We start from the raw sequence: 17,321 nt of genomic DNA on the forward strand, positions 1-17,321 counted from the left end.
GAGCGAGACAAGACCAGCATGAGTTTGAGACCAATTAGCTTCAGCGTTTACAATCATGCTCAAATTTATTTTCATTTCAATGCAATATTTACAACTAAAGCTCACAGTAGGTGGATATGGTAAGAGGCAGAACATTTAGAGACCAGGCACCAAGTGCTGTCAGTCACAACACACTGCCCAATCACAGCACAGATTGTATTCCAGGAGGCGGGCCTTCACTTGATATAGGAACTATTTCAGCCAATAACACCAGACTGGGTAGAGAGGTGTTGGAAATACTTGAAAAATGTGTTTTTCAAATGACCTAGTATACCCCCAAAACAAAATCAAGACCTTGTGAAAGAGCATAATAGGACCCCTTTAAGTGAACAGATGACAGCTCGTTGTCCAGAGCAAGTTTATACATTGTACACACACTCGTGGAAATGACAGAAAATGAGTTCAATACAAATGGAGACGCCTGTCTTCACATCAAATCCTGTTCCCTTGAAACCAGACGATTTAAACCATTTCAGCAGCACATCCTTTTCAGAAAGCAGGCCCTGAAAGACAAGAATAGACTGAAGCTTATACATTATGAATAGACAGCGTATACAGATGCAGTCTTTCTGTAGCGTACCATGAAGAGGTTCATTCCTGAGCGAGTGAGCGTAGCTTGAAGTCTGCGACCTCACAGTCTGGAGAACTGCTGTCGCTCCGGTCGCTGTACGTCTCTCTGTCCACAGAAAACACAATGCAAACTCAGGTTCTGACGGCTGTCCCCATAACGCTACATTATCAGAGGTGTGTGTTCAACAGCAGCCAGTTGTTATCGTGAGAAATCTCGGTTCGTACCGCGGTGAGAGCCGACAGCCCTCCTGAAGATGTCCTGGGAGTCTCCCGGCCGCGGCCAGCAGCAGGCCCAGGTACGGCGGAGACGGCTTAATGGGTCTGGAGGTGAACTCTGGGTGATACTGGACACCAGCAAAATACGGGTGATCTGCAACCACAACAGAGATCTGACCGTCAAACTGATGGAGTACAACAAGAGAAGCATGCTTCACCCAGTCCTTGTTGTCAAAGGACCACAGAAACTACCGTCCAGCTCGATGACCTCCATCCTCTCGCCCTCCACGTCCTGACCCACGAAACGAAAGCCCTTCTCCTCAAAATGCTGCTTCAGCTCTGGGTTCACCTGCACAGACAGAAGAAGAAGAAATACTCTGTAAAAGATAGGTTTACATCAGCTAATGTGAATCGGTTTGATCCCATTTTCACTTGATATGCCTGGTGTTTAGCAATTCGACTGATGAACAGACCGATTTAAGCAGACAAATGGATTGTATTCGTTTTCACAAAGGCCTTTCACCCAGATTTGGCCTCAAACCCAGCTACAATTGAAGTATTTGGGTGCTATCTGAAAGCACAGCTGTTCACAGAGAAATGTGTTCAACTATAGCGAGCTAAACACCTCACAGAAACTGAGGATTGTCTGAGAGACAGTTAACTCATCAGATGATTGACTGAAACGGGTCAAGAAATGAACGGGTTTACCACATCAAAACATCAATCTTTTCAATCTCAAGAGACAAGGAAGAACTGTGAAATCATTGAAAAAATCTGATAACGACATGCACTTTAAAAAAATGGTCAAATATAAGGCAATTAAAATATATCTTTTAAGAGGATTCATTTATACAACCGCCGAAATCATGACAAATTCAGCATATTCAACAAATCCCAGTCAAAACACTTTATACTGTCATTAGGGCCGTCAACATGGCTGAAAAACTCAATTCATATTCTGTACTTGAATGTAATTTGAATTAAGATAATATTTGAGGCATAATTTCAGGTAGGGTGAAGAAAAGGTTTGGCTTTTCTCCCGAGGCCAATCGAGCAAAATATCACTAATGCACGATTATTCAAAACATAAGAAAACATGACTATCTGTGAAAACAAAAAGTGCATAATGTTTGTAAACCAACAGTAATCAAGTTGCTTAAACATCTATGAACAAAACAGCATCATGTATGCATGAATAGTTTAATACACAGGATGGAGAGCCAATCACACGGAGTACATTTATCATTTCAAAACACGAGCTGCAGTGGGATGGGGAAAAACCCACCATGAAGTCTCGAGAGATGTTTTTTCAAAGTTGAATTTGGGTTAATTTTACACGGCTTTCTAAACATGCGGCTCTGTTGTGCGAGACGCGAGTGCAACGGTGACAGACGTCCCTCTAGAAAATGTGCAGAATGTGTGTTCTGTGTCAACGGCTTGGTTTCAGTTCGGACGTAAACAAGATTTTTATTTTTGAATTTGACGAATATTCCAAATTCCAAAAAAATTTACAGCCCTAACTGTCATATAAATTCATCTATAAAAGAAGAAGAGATGTACCTCAAAGCGATGTCTGTGTCTTTCCTCAATATGATCTACATCTCCATAAAGTTTTCCTGAGAGAGAGAGAGAGAGAGAGAGAGTGTGTTTAAATAAGGTCTGCTGTGTTGTAGGGCTGCACGATTCTGGATAAATTGAGAATCACGATTTTTTGATCTCGTATAGAGATCACGATTCTCCTACGATTCTTTATTATTATTATTACTACTATTAACATTATCATTATCAAGTATATAAATTAATTATTTTATTTTGCAAGGATTCTTTAAATTGATCAAGTGTGACAAAGACATTTATAACAAAATATTTCTATTACACACAATTATTGTTCTTCTGAACTTTCTATCAAAGAAACCTGAAAAAAATCTACTCATCTGTTTTCAACATAATAATAATAATAATAATAATAATAATGTTTTTCTGAATGGCAAAACAGCATATTAGAATGATTTCTGAAGATCATGTGACACTGAAGACTGGAGTAATGATGCTGAAAATACAGCTGTGCATCACAGAAATAAATTACATTTTAAAATACATTCAAGTGAAAGCAGTTATTTTAAATGGTAAAAATATTTCAAAACTTTACTGTTTTTGCTGTACTTTGGATCAGATAAATATAGTTTGGTGAGCAGAAGAGACTTTAAAAAAACATTACACATCTTATGGTTCAAAAACTTTTGACTGGTAGTGTATATATAATATATTTAAAACCCCAGTTTTTTTAATATTAGAATGATGAAAAAGTTGTTTAGATCACTGATTCAATGACTCACTCATAAACCTACTACACTTGTTTCATTTCTGGATGAATCAGCGTTTTTGAACGATTCTCTTGAATGAAAAATTAATTCATTGACAAATAAATTAAGACACTTGTCGCCACCTATTGGTGAAACAATGCAATCGACACAAACGTTATTTAAAGCGCAGTACTTTCAAAAGGGGATTTGTTATATTTTGATCGCTGCCATATAGACATCAATGTTTATATTTAAACTATAAACTTTATCCCAGTATTTCTGTGATAATATAAATGACTTTAAGACAGATATAATACTGTGTAGTTGAAAAGACTGTTTGTGAAGATGTTTCTTAACCAAACATGGTAAGAGCTCTCTCTGTGTCAGCGGCAGTGCGCGCACGGATTTGAATGATCCGGTAAGACTTTGTCAAAGGTTTAACAGACTCGGGGAATCGTTGTCTTTTAGAAATGAGATCGAGAGGGTGTCTGAATCGAGATCGCGATCTTTTAACGATTAATCGTGCAGCTCTACTGTGTTGCATTACTGGTGCAGTACACTATATACACTCACTGAGAATACTGTTTTTGGTTTTGAAAATGGTTCTCCGTTGCCCCAGCCGCATGGTTCCTCCCATCTGCCCTGGATTGTGCTCAGGCATGTCGATCACCTGCGAGGGGACCAACCAAACACAGGAGAACCATTACATCTGCTCCTGATGCAGAAGTCCACATCTAAACTACACCCCACACTCACCACAGGATGTTTAGTGTCCGGGTCGAACTCTGTGGAGTTGGCATCTAGAAAAAAACAAGAGGCGCACTTTGTTCAATAATGCTGCTTGTTAAACATTCAGTACACTTTCTTTATTTTTCTATAGGTCTAAAAATTACCTTTCCAATCCAACATGTTCCTAGCAAATTCACACACAGCCAGCTGCATCCCCAAACACACACCTGAAAGATGAGCGTCCCAGACGGGTTACATTCACAGCTGCTGCAGAACATTGAGTGTTAATGCATTTTAATGAGGGACTACCGAGGAACGGCTTCTTCTGTTTCCTGGCCCAGCTGATGGCTTGAATCTTGCCCTCCGTCCCTCGTACTCCAAAACCTCCAGGCACTAAAATACCACTGCCGACACGAGACCAGGGGTGATATTAGCAGACAGCAGGTGAGGACATGAAGCAGCACAGATCTGTGTGTTAGGGGTCATTACTCACTCAGCACTGCAGAGCTTCTGCCAGGCCTCGTGGTACTTCACTGGCTCGTCCTGTAACGTACAGGCCTCCAAATCTGCAGAGTCTATGTACTGGAGAACATTAAGAAACAATTAGAGATAAGGATTCAATAAAATAACCAATTTACTGCCCATATACTTAAGTTAAATGTAAATGATCCCAACTAACATTCTTATACTGCAATAATTTCACATTCAATCTTTAAATTAAAAATTAAAACAACAACCGGTGAATGGACAACATGTGCCGAGCTGGTAAATGCTGTTATTATTGCAGTTTTGCATGTTGGTGATGTAAACGTTTACATGGTTGTGAGTGTGGGTGGCCAACCCTAGCCCCGCCCCTGCGTTAACTTAATTACTCATTTGTAACTCCGTTAAACTGGAAAAATTAATTGCATGCATTAACACGCTAAATTTGCCAGAACTAATACAAATGCATATTGAGAATTAAAAGATGACATATTCTTAAGAGGTAGAATGAGTTAAATCTGCTAAATCAATCTCATCTGGCTGTGTTAAAGGTTTCACTCACCTTAACCTCTAGTCTGTGGCTGATGGCGAGAGCGGAGTGCTCCAGGGCTTTGATCACGGAGGCATACGAGTCTGAAAACTTGGTGTATTTCCCCACCAGAGCAATGCAGCATTGCTCCAACAGCCTGTCCGACCTACCACACACACACACACACACACACACACAGTGCAGATAACGTTACAAAATAGAGCCTTTTTTTGTCCTCATCAAAATATGAAACAAATCCCAAAAAACCTGGATTAACTTGTGCTACATGATCTATGATCGCTTAGTATTAAAGTTGCAATAGTTGATTGTCTTCAGAAACTTTTTTTTATGCTGGGTGAAAAGATCTCTTAACATCCTGATTGCAATCATTAAGTTAAGTGGTCTAAATGCATTATATATATATATATATATATATATATATATATATATATATATATATATATATATATATATATATATATATATATATATATATATATATATATATATATATATATATATATATATATATAAGTTTCCTCCAAAACAGTATTGTATCTGGTGGGTACTGAAAAGTCATTTAAATTTTATGCAAAATGCGATATTCGCAGATTAGGTCATGTTATCGCCATTTTTTTCCAAAACCGGGACAAACGTCAGTCTCCCTTTTTTGCAGAATGCTATATATCACGCAATCTTGAATGCTGTTAAACTGTTATCAGTCAAGTTGTCATTTAAAATGCGGACATCAATTGTAATTTTATTGTTTTAGTGATTAAGCAAACAAAAAGTCATTTTATTTGTTGTTTGTTGATTTTTAAATATCGACTTGGTTAAGTGATTTATGTGCATGTACTTTTTTAACACTTCCAGCACAATATAACAATACCGTTACATCCCTATACAGCACATAGCACTGGTCAACTAAATGAACGTAACAAAGCAAGATGTGTGCTCTTTTGGAAGTTGAACGTAAGTGAATATTGTTCATGATGAAATTTTATTTTATTGCTATAATTAATTTATAGCATTCGCAATATGACCCGATGAATTTATTTTGAAGGCGATGACTGATGAATCTATTTTTAGTCCAGTGCCTGTAGATAAGATTAGTATTGACCCAGTTCAGAGGCAACATTTTCAGTTGTTTTGGAACCAAACTCTCATTCTGTGGAAGGTCCAATCAGAACGCTCGGTCTGAGTGTTTACTTCACTTCGGAAACGCTGATGTAGCCTGTTGTAGTAATGTTATCTCTAGTATTGTGGTCTTGAGTGTAAATGCGTTCAGGGGGCGTGGCTTTGGACGACTGCAGGGAGAGTGGGACGTTCACTTTCAGTGCTAGTTAGCATTTCCCAAGATCTTCTACTGCACCTTTAAAGTATGAACTGATACTGAATCAGGTTTTATGTTTTGAGTTTGTACTAGCCTGTCTGACATCTCCTTCCACTTCGCCAGCATTTTCCTGGGTCTGGTTTCAATGGGCAGGTTCAGTCTGCGACAGAAGTATCCCACAACGCCCTGGTCTTCTAAGAGCAGTGGCACTCTGTAGATGGACGACACATCGTGTACGCAGATCACCTGTAGAGAACACCAACCTTTCATTTAATTACTGTGCATACACATAATGCACATTTCATGCAAAAAGTTAAAGATAAAGACTGCATGCATCTAATATCAGTGAACGTGACCCACTATCCTACAGACACATTTTGGCTCCATTTCACCTGCTTTTTCAAACTGTTCTTGATAATTACGCTACAGTGAATGTTCAACTGTTATGAGACTGGATAAAGACTAACCTGTTCAGGCTCCACGTGACAGAACATGGATATCTTCTCTTTCACTGAGTTATCAAGTGGAGTGGAGCAGCGACACATTATCTGCAAGAGCAAGAACAAGACAACACTTCAAACTCTGGGACATTATCAGTGTTGTGGACACGACCCACTTACAATTTATAAATAAAAATCCCAACATACTTTATCTTTATTTTGAATATTTATGCATCCATCATTTGAACCTCAATACAGATGATATGGTCTGGTTTGATTAGTTTTTAATGACAATATTTTGAGATTTAAAAAAGCTAAACATTTGTAACTTTCACATGCACAAAACTAACAATACTTATGCAAAAAAATTAAACAAAATAATAATAATAATAAAACGTGGTAATTTTGTTACAAAAATGTTCCTCTGATATCTGTAGATGTGCTACTTTAAAAGGAACATGAATAAAAACATTTAAAGTGGCAGCGTGTCATTTATTGACAGCTAGTGGCTGAAATGGGGACTGCAGCCCAAATTCAAAATATTGGAAGAAAGTTGTTTCTCCCGCTCTCATGTTCAAACGGGCTGCAAGATTGTGAATTTGGAAATATTTTATTTTAGTTTTAAATAGGTCATGACACAAAAGAGGTTTTTGTATGCTTAATACAAAGAGTTCGTTTTGGATCTGAGGTGCAAGATGACATCACACAGGCACAATCATTTGCATAAACACCACCTTCAGAGCAACATGTCGACACAGGCCCCGCCCACTGGTGCTCAACCACTATTGGCTGACTCTTGATCACAATGAATGAGAGAGTAAAAAAAAATAATTAGAAATTACAATCCCTGCCGTTATCTTGTCTGCACTGGATATAGTACACACATGAGCATTCACTTTCTGACACGGTCCATGCACTCGAGTCTGTTGTCAATCGGATGAAAGGATGAGAAAGAACGTTCACTTCGACACGTTTGGATTAAAACACTTGTTCACATCCTGGTACAGATATCAGAAGGATCCCAGTGTCAGGAACAAGTGGATAGTTTATTATTAACGGATATCCCAGATCAGTGTCAGGATTGATCGGAGTATTTTATTAAACGAGGCCCAGTGTCACGAAGTGTTCACAAAGAAACATTGGTTGACTGACTACAGATGCATCACAAACTGGAAGCAAATTATTTAATAATGCTTGGTCTATAAATTACGGTTTTATTTTGATTATGTTGTCAAAACCTGCAATACGTAGCGAGAGGGCAGCGATACGGTTTCTATGCAATGACATTAGCCAATCATAACAGTGGCCGCTTACTGAGAAGCCTTACAGGACCCGCCCCTTAAAGGAACAGGACGTTTTAGACTGAGGGTCAGCGTAAGGGTTGAAAATAATAATTCCTTCCATTTTTTTGTGTAAAAACTTATTAACAGTATAAGTAAACTAGTGATGTGTGGGTTGAAAAAAAAAAATCCCGCTTTTATGAAATTATTTGGCCCACACCACAAATAAAAAAATTCCCGAACCGCGGGACATCACACAAGTTGCATTGCTACGTAGACCTTTGTATTGTAATCTTATCAAAGAACCTAATAAAATATGGAAATATATATATTACAAATATATAATATAGGCTATAGGGAATTGCAGGCAACATACAAATTTTTTAAATTTTGTTTTTAATGACCCGCAGTGCAAATAAAGTGTCGATTCCTTTAACCGTCCCAACCTGACCTGCTGGGGCCGCGGGTTCTGAGACGACCCACGCATCACTTAAGTAAAACACATTAAAATACACATCAAGAACACAATTAAAATAAAATCTAAAAGTTCATCTCATGACCTCTTTAAAATGTCTCTAGTCATAGAGTTTTGGTAGAAACAATGGACGCTATACTCTGTTTTCTCCGACAACTTGCAACCCGAGGTGATAACATCCTACTGGGTAAACTGGCAGTGGGTGGAGTCACACAGAAACAGACATGGTCACAAAATTCTAAGTAGAATAACCAGCTTTGGTGTTGTTTTCTGGAGAAACAAGTCTGTGAAATTGCATGTTTCCTAAATATATATTTTTTTTGACTGTGCTAAAACATAAGACCTTTAACTTCTTTAACAGGGTTTTAGAGAGCAGACAGCAGACACAAGAAAAGACATAAAAAGCCCTCTCTGAGAAGTCATCTCTAAATTCATTCACTATGAAAAAACAAAGAAAACATACAGCATGCAGACGTGCTCTCTGCAGCTGGACTCACCAGGTCAGGTGACAGTCCCAGGCCTCTGAGCTCCCTCACACTGTTCTGCGTGGGTTTGGTCTTCTGCTCTCCTGTAGCGCTGGGCTGGACATCACGGGTGAGACAGTACGTCACTCACATAACCATGATACACTCGACGATACACGCTCTGTGTGTGGAAATGTGAACAACTGACCTGTGGTACCATACTGACGTGAATATTGCAGAAATTCTCTCTCTTCACTTTAAACTGGAACTGTCTGAAGGCCTCGATGAAGGGCATGCTCTCTATATCTCCGACCGTACCGCCCAACTGCAAAAACACATCAACACCTCAATCATCAGAAACATGTTCAAACAAGTGTTTTATCAAATGAAGTGTCCAGGGCTGCGTTCCCCAAAAGCATTGTGAGCCTAAATAGATCTAACAATAGGGATGGCCGATATGGGCTAAAAAAAGTCACAGTCATAATTTGCGATAACATTATCAATGACAATAACAAAGGGACTTTAGTTTCTTTAGAAAAAAGTACTCTCTTTTTTTTTTTCTGGTGTGAGCAGTACACGTGTAATATGACGACAGTTTAATTCATACAGGAAGCTAGAGGGCGCCCTTGCGCAGAAACTCCACATATGCATCATAGCAGTAATAGCACTGGCCACACTCCAGGAAACCAAGTTATCGCTGTAGCTTAATACCTTTTAATTGAGGCAACTTGAAGAGAAACATACAACTGCAACAATATCAAGCAATCTTGGGTATTTTATAAGGATAAAGCAATTTGACACGACGCACTCATGAATGTTACAGCTTTTACATAATATGTGTAATCATTGCGATTTACCACAATTTATCGCGCAGCCCTATACTGTAGTACATTTATTCAAAGCTTAGACTGATTTTTTGCACTGTAATATTATAGCCCTAACCAAACCAGTTCCAGATTGTAGAGGAAGCTCCTCGTTTAACAATAAACTAAACTAATTTTCAAGTCCACCTTCCAGCATGTCAACATATCAACAGCTAGACTTTACTGTAATTATCCCAGCAAGACGAATTCTTATCGTAGGGTGAATTTTTACAGGTATATCACACATTATCAGATATCACCCATCCCTATCTACCAGCGGTCTCGAAGATCAACTTATGATGCTTTAGAAATGCAGCACAGCTCTTCTTCTCACCTCAATGACGCAGACCTGGGGCTCAACATGGTCATCATCCACAGGAACTTTAGCTTGACGCATCACCCACTCCTGAATGGCATCCGTTATGTGTGGCACCACTGGAACAAGTGAACATACTGTGATTAACATGTAGAGATCACAGACATGCCAGGTATATAAATGCATGTAGTCCAGCATACAGCCTACATATAATATCAACAGAATATTATTTTTTGGTACAAACCAAAATAATCAATTTGAAGTGTGAACTAGGGGCTGCACGATTAATTGAACGTCATTAATCACGATTGTAATGCACATTTTAGATTAGTAAATCTCCATCACCTGCTTTCAGATTGAGCAGCATTTACTACTTCAGATGCATTTCCTGGATTTCTTCTTCTATGATATTTGGATTTGGAGCGTGCGAATCTTCAGATAGAGATTTACTGCTGATCACAGAACTGTGCTTCACTGAAAGATACGCATGACAATCGCAGCTTCTGCCTAATCCTGATTTATTGCCTTTGTGATTTAATTTCAATTAATTGCGCAGCCCTAATGTGAACGTAAGACACATTAAAAGAGACCTCGTCCTCACCCTGTACGGTTTTGCCCAGGTAATCTCCCCTGCGCTCTTTGTTGATGACAGACTGGTAGATCTTTCCGGTGGTCAGGTTGTTGTCTTTAGTGAGCCGGATGTCCAGAAAACGCTCATAGTTGCCCAGATCCAAATCCACCTCTCCCCCATCATCCAGAACAAACACCTCACCTACACAAAACACATCACATTCACACACGGGCCACACAACCCAACTACCTCCCATAGACGTAATTATTACATCTGATAACTCTTATATATCTTTAGATTTTCTGAAGTAGTGAGTGGCTGTGATGCTAAGGTGGTGGTGGTGTTGTTTTGCAATCTGGTCGCTAAGATGTTTTGAGGAGGTTTTAGCATGTCGCCATGATATTACAAAATTTACGTATAGTATATTACAATAGCATTAGGCTGATTTTTAGACTTACTCTGGAGTTGGTTCACTCTAAATAATTAAATGAGCATTAAAAATGCAATCTCACCGGCTGATGATAGGACAATATCACCCAATCATCCACATATTTGTATTTTTAGCAAATGTTCAGCCTGACCAGCTTATAAATCTAAGAGGCATGCAGGGTTTGGATCAAATAATGCATAGTGATGCCTGCTTCTATCAAGCAGATGTGACCCATTGCGTGAGGTTACCGTGCTCATACGGCGAGAAGGTCCCTGCGTCGATGTTGATGTAGGGGTCGATCTTGATGGCTGTGACGTGCAGGCCGCAGGACTTGAGGATGGTTCCCACGCTGCTGGCTATAATGCCTTTCCCGATGCCCGAGATCACGCCACCGGTCACCAGAATATACTTCATACTGCCCTGGATACAAGCTGGACATGCGACAAGACAGGATGCCATGAAACCAGGTTACACTGATTGTGTCTGCTCTTGTTTTCATGATTTCATCATCATTTAATGAAGATCAATTCATCCTAAATGCAATCTCTCTTGGCCAAACTCCAGATCATGAGCAAACATTTCACACACAGTGATGAGACAACAATATCAGCTCCCTGATCAAACAAGCAGATCTGTGAAAGATGTAGACTAGATATCAAATCATCTATGGGACTCTTTGTTCTCGATTAACACTTTGTCCTCACTAAACATCACATATTGTCAGACGTTTATAGCGAATCACATTGTTGATGAACATGTCCTAAGGATTCAATGCACGCATGAGTCACATTTAGAGCCGATCATCTCCATGAGATGTGAATCTCACTCGCTCTATCATGGCACAATGACAACCATGTTTACTAAAGTTATTTCTAAAAATACTAACAATTTATCGCTTTCGATTACTGCAAGAAAGCTTTCGATCATGTTGTTTTGTAGCTTTGATTTATTATTTGGTGACAAAAGTTACCGCTACCACACAAAGAGAAGTAACTCTGAATACCATTGTTAAATATGTATAAAACCCTTCAAGAGTTCAGATTCAGTTAGCTTTATAATCACGCTTGCGACATGTTACGTTACCAACCATGTGTTAACAATAGGAACGTTTTTGTTACACACCTAAAGTGGCTACAGTCCCAAAGATTATCGTTGAATAAAGAACAAGCAGGCTTTGTTTTCTATCCTGTTGTGTTGTCTCAAGTCACCGCGTACTTCACAACAAAGCTCAACTTACCAGACGAACTGAAGATGAGATTCTTGGAAACTTGACTTTTGACGCGACAGATCTAAAGCGATCTCTACAGCACAAAACCTGTTGCGATAATAAACGTGTTCGCATCACACGTGCTGCTCCAGTAGCGGAACCCGTACGGAGAGCCGGAGGCGCGTTTCGTAAATCGAGCAGACTCACTTAGGGCGCCAGAGTTGTGAAATTATGATGGATATTCATTACGCTGACGTTTAATGGGTGACTTCCGGTTTCTGAGATTAACATAATTACAGAATTTCTTGTTTTAAATGAAAAATAAATAAATACAAGAATATAGGATAACATAGTAGGCCTATATAAAGTATCTGTGACCATTAACCACAAAAAAAATTATTGAAATGAAGATTTATACACCATCTGAAAGCTAAATAAGTAAGCTTTCCTTTCATACAATTCGAATATCTGGAATCTGTGGGTGCAACAAATTAACATTTTGAAAGCAATGTATTGGCTATCTCTGAATACTGTTGAATTACAACCTACCTTTTTTATTGCATCAAATGCAATGGGTGGATAATCTTATCAATTTTTTTTAATTATTATTAATCATGCAACAATAGATATTACTGTTATATTTTTCATTAATTGTCATTGCTACATAGATGATAACTTTGTCTAGTGCTCTTATGAATGTTTTAGCATGCTTTTGTGAAATTTACTATACTATTACTACTATAGGCATGGGCCGGGGGGATGGGGTGGAGAGCGCAAGCAGTTTCGGTCCAGATTCGGCCCACATCTGGCCCGCATGAAATCCATGGGCCGACACTATGTTGCTGTCTGGGCTAGGTTTGTCAACTTGTCCCTCCTAAAAATATGATTAAAAACCATCCTGTGTATTGTAAATAACAATGTTTTATATTTTTAAAAAGTACTAAAACAACACAAAAGGAGCAAAAATGTGTTTAAGGTTTAGAAACATTTTGTGTCTACCCCTTCCTTGCCTCCTGTGAGGGAGAACAAAGTCAGTAGTGTGGAGCTCTATGGATGCCCAGGCTATTATTCCCTTAAATGTCGTATTAAGTGATTATTGTCACTTTAATACAGATGATGCCAATGTATTTTTCAGCTGATGTTAGCAATAAAAACGTTACCTGCCACTCAAACTGCTGCTCAAAACTAGCCCGAACTAACCACGTTTGGAGGGGGTCCCATGGTAAAAATTCCACAGGAAAACTGCGGAGTTGGCAACACTGTATTAACGTCTACAATGGACACGAGTGCAGTATATTTGCTTCCCATCAGCTGACGCTATCAGTCCAGTTAAAGCCCTGAGGTCTTCTCTCTCTTTGACAAAGGCGATGTCATGTCTTGCCCGTGGCAAATGATGGCTGATTAACAAGAGTGTAGAAGCACCTAACCCTGATTTTAAGCCTAAAACAGATATTTCTTGAAAAGTTATATCTCAGTTCTGACTGGTTGATTGGAATGACAAGGATGTTGATCCAGGAACATGTTGTACTTGGTGAAATCACGCTCACCGTCTGCAGCACCTGTACCTCCACAAGCTTTTGGGCAGCAGCTCAAGATGTACTCCAGGGAAGCTTTTCTCAGGCTCGGTGGACATGTGTGATGTTGGCAAGGCCTCAGATGCAACAAGTGAGAAGGGCCTGGAAGGACATCATACACTGACTCGATCAGGAATAATAGTTCATCTGGTTTTGTCTTCCAAAGATCACTTGGTCACTGTTCTGTCCCAATAGTCCAGGCTCCCTGCTTACACATAGCCACTGCCCTATTGTTCCTCTTCTGCCAGCGCAGGGTCTCTACATGGACCAGTTGACCTCTCTTTCTTCCCTGCGCTTTTTCAGCTGGTGTCCCATGTGCTCCGTCTGTCCTTGGACTTTAATGTTTAAGTGGTTCCTGTGCTTTATTTGTAGTTAATCCCGTCTAAATCTGCATCGTCTGTGTTTTTCTCACACAGCCACTGTAATAACTCCAGACCAAATTACCCATTGTTTTTCCGGCAAAGTCAGTGATTTGCTGAGAAAACGAATCCTGTCCAAATGCGAATGTTTGTTATTGCAGACAATATTTAATTCCCTTTCGCGTGAACTCCGAACTGCATCCTCTAGGGGTCACTATGGGGAACACCTCGTTGTTACTCGTGTCTGAAGAATACATTGGCACTACCGGTGAAACTATAGAATATAAATAGGCCCCGGGAAAACACGTGATTCTCTTCTTCGTCTTCACTGACTGTTCTGTTTGAAGCGTGCATTTGAACGCGGTAAGAGAGAGTTTTCTCTACCAATCTCTACCAACCGACTACTAGCAAAGTTTGTGTGCATCCATGCCATTGTTATTTGACCCCCGATGACACACACGATCTTTGCGCTTATTGTTTGGGTTTGGGACATGCGGTAGGTCGAGCTCCCCTCTTGTTTAAGAGTTGGGTGTTTGCCCTTCCCCTCAGCTAGATATTTACTGCTAGACACTCCAGCATTATTACCATAGATCGAGTTGATGACTCTCAAACATATTGTTTTTGGGATGCACCATTCGATCTAATGGAGTGCCATAAGAGCCCCTTAGAACATTATTTAAAATCCATGTTATGGTAAGTGTGCATGTTTAATTTTTGCGCATTTTCTAATACCCACATTGTGGTATGTTCACACGCTAGTTCTCTGCGTTCTTTCTAAAATCCTATTTGGTGAGGGCTTCACGCGGTTCCTTCGGTGTGACAAGCAAGACTTAGTATAAAATGCTAGGTTATTTGCCGTATCCCTTTAAAGGAATCTATCTTGATTCCAAGCCTTGAGCTCTACCCAGTGCTTTAAGTGGGCCGGTACGCACCCGTACTCAGTACCGCCACTTCCAAATATAGCTCTTGAGCGTACCACCACCTCTCCGTGCGCCTAGAACATGCTTTTAGCGTACCGGTACGCTCATTTGGACATCTGTTTTAATAGAGGTTTTAATCTTTTGCCTGTGCTGCCGCTTTTCAGTGCTCCCTTCACAATGCAAGCTTCCTAATTCATCCCACCGAGACCTAAGTCTAATTCATCCCATCCCGTCACCCAAGACCACAGACACCCCCCTTACCCCCTATATATAGGCTATAATAGAGTACTGGCACCTCTTTTGGGCCACTTAAAGCACTGGCTCTACCCCAGGCCAAGGCCCTAACAGGTAAGTTGGGTATGTAGCTTAGGCCTTTGGCCGTTAGGGATAATGTCATGGACAGCTGTCTAACGTCCCAGGGAAAACTCCCATGGAAATGGTAGAGTTGGTACTTGGTGCTCACCATGTATCTCACCTGCACTCCTCTCAGCATGGCGGCATGGATATACTGTTCCCCACAACGCACCCTAGAGGACGCAGTTTGATGTTCCCTTGAAAGGGAACGTCTCAGGTTATGAATGTAACCATGGTTCCCTGAGTAGGGAACGAAACACTGCGTCCTCTATCTTTCCTTCCATGCTTGGGACGCAAGCTTCAGATGAAGTAGTGAAAGACATGTTCTCATGGCGCCTATTTATTTTATAGTCGCGCTGGTAGTGAAATCAGGGGCTGTTGCCGGCCAACTTATTGGTGTTTTCCAATGTATGCTTCAGACACGGGTCACGATGAGGTGTTCTCCATAGCGACCTCTAGAGGACGCAGTGTCTCATTCCCTACTCAGGGAACTATGGTTACATTCGTAACCTGAGACGTCTCCTTGTGTGTTTTGGCTAATGTGAACTACCATAGATGCTCTTACTGTGCACATTTTAGATATGTTTGCCTCCCGGCAAAAAATTAAATAATAAAAAATTAAACAAATAGGGCCAAATCATGTGAACTGTTAAGACTGGATACTGTAATAGCTAAGGTAGGTCAGGTAAGATCGTCCTTGGGCTCCTAACAGATAAAAATGACATTTGAACTTGTCTCAAAGAAAAATGGTGTATAACAGATACTCTTCCCTTCATCGGGACCTGAGTATCGGATTTGAAAATGTTTTGGCATGATTTTAAGGAAATTTATATTCATTGCTGGGTAAAGTTACTTTTAAAAGACGTGCATTACAATATTTTTAATAATTACTTTACTTAGTTACTTTTTATGGAAAGTTAACATTAACATTACTTTTAAATCTGGGCTGGTAATAATAATTATAAAAAATATTAATTTTGAGGAATACTGAATCTCTTTTTGTGCAAGCTGGATGAGTAAATTACAGTAAGCCTCATGTCTACACAGCGCACACAACGCCTTAACACGAGAACAGGAGAGCTGTCAGTCAATACATGGGAAAACAAAGAAACTGCCATTACCTATTCAAGAAAGTAACTCAGACATTTTCTTGTAAATGTAACAGTAATGTGTTACTTTACTAGTTACTTGAAAAAAAAGTAATCTGATAATGTAACTTAAGTTATTTGTAATGCGTTACCCCAACATATAATTGTATTGTGTTGTCTGTGTTTCATGAAGAGTCATTTAGAAAGCTTGGAGAACACTTACAAATTAAGGTGCTTCACAATGCCATAGGAGAACCTTTTTTATTCATTTATTTTTGTCTAAATGGATCCATAAATAACATTTATCATCTGATATTTCATGGAATCCACAGCACTTTCTACAGTTTCTGACTAAACCAGCAGAGGTCGACTAAACCTCAAAACTTTACCTAAAAGTTTCCTTTTGATGCCTCTGAATGATGGACTTAAGTAAGTAATTTCTAGAATACAATATTTTATTTATTTATTTAGAGATATATCTAAATGGTCTACAATTCTCCATTAGTTTTAAAATAATAAGACCTAAGAGGTTTGTTGTAAGGATTTTTTCCTTCATATAATTGATGATGTCATGTTGTTTTCCAGTGTATAAAGGCAGGTGGCAGTGTTCACCACATTATAACACAACTTCTCCATCTATGCCACTGACCTTGAGACGTGCTGTTTGCACAGTTCTCATACTCATCTAAGTTAACTTCACAGAAACCCAGCTGATACGACTTACCTCGACCACCTAGAAACATCCTCACATTACCTTACTGCAAGCAACCATTAGATT

General features: G+C 39.5%; 1 protein-coding gene across 1 annotated transcript; it reads right to left on the reverse strand.

The window, feature by feature from the left end:
• Window positions 1-20: 20 nt before the first annotated feature.
• LOC113119073 (CTP synthase 1-like) lies at window positions 21-12,436 on the reverse strand. The gene is made up of 19 exons (XM_026288263.1): window positions 12,279-12,436; window positions 11,290-11,472; window positions 10,642-10,812; window positions 10,059-10,159; window positions 9,070-9,186; window positions 8,895-8,978; window positions 6,670-6,750; window positions 6,297-6,448; window positions 4,903-5,035; window positions 4,351-4,439; window positions 4,167-4,261; window positions 4,022-4,084; window positions 3,885-3,928; window positions 3,702-3,798; window positions 2,386-2,441; window positions 1,078-1,174; window positions 835-979; window positions 620-715; window positions 21-542 (listed from the first exon to the last, which is right to left on the reverse strand). The coding sequence occupies exons 2-18, from the start codon at window positions 11,453-11,455 to the stop codon at window positions 631-633; spliced, it is 1,776 nt and encodes a 591-aa protein (XP_026144048.1). The 5' UTR covers window positions 11,456-11,472; window positions 12,279-12,436; the 3' UTR covers window positions 21-542; window positions 620-630.
• Between the last annotated feature and the right edge of the window lie 4,885 nt (window positions 12,437-17,321).

This window comes from Carassius auratus, chromosome 19, assembly GCF_003368295.1.
Source record: "Carassius auratus strain Wakin chromosome 19, ASM336829v1, whole genome shotgun sequence".
Taxonomy (NCBI): domain Eukaryota; kingdom Metazoa; phylum Chordata; class Actinopteri; order Cypriniformes; family Cyprinidae; genus Carassius; species Carassius auratus.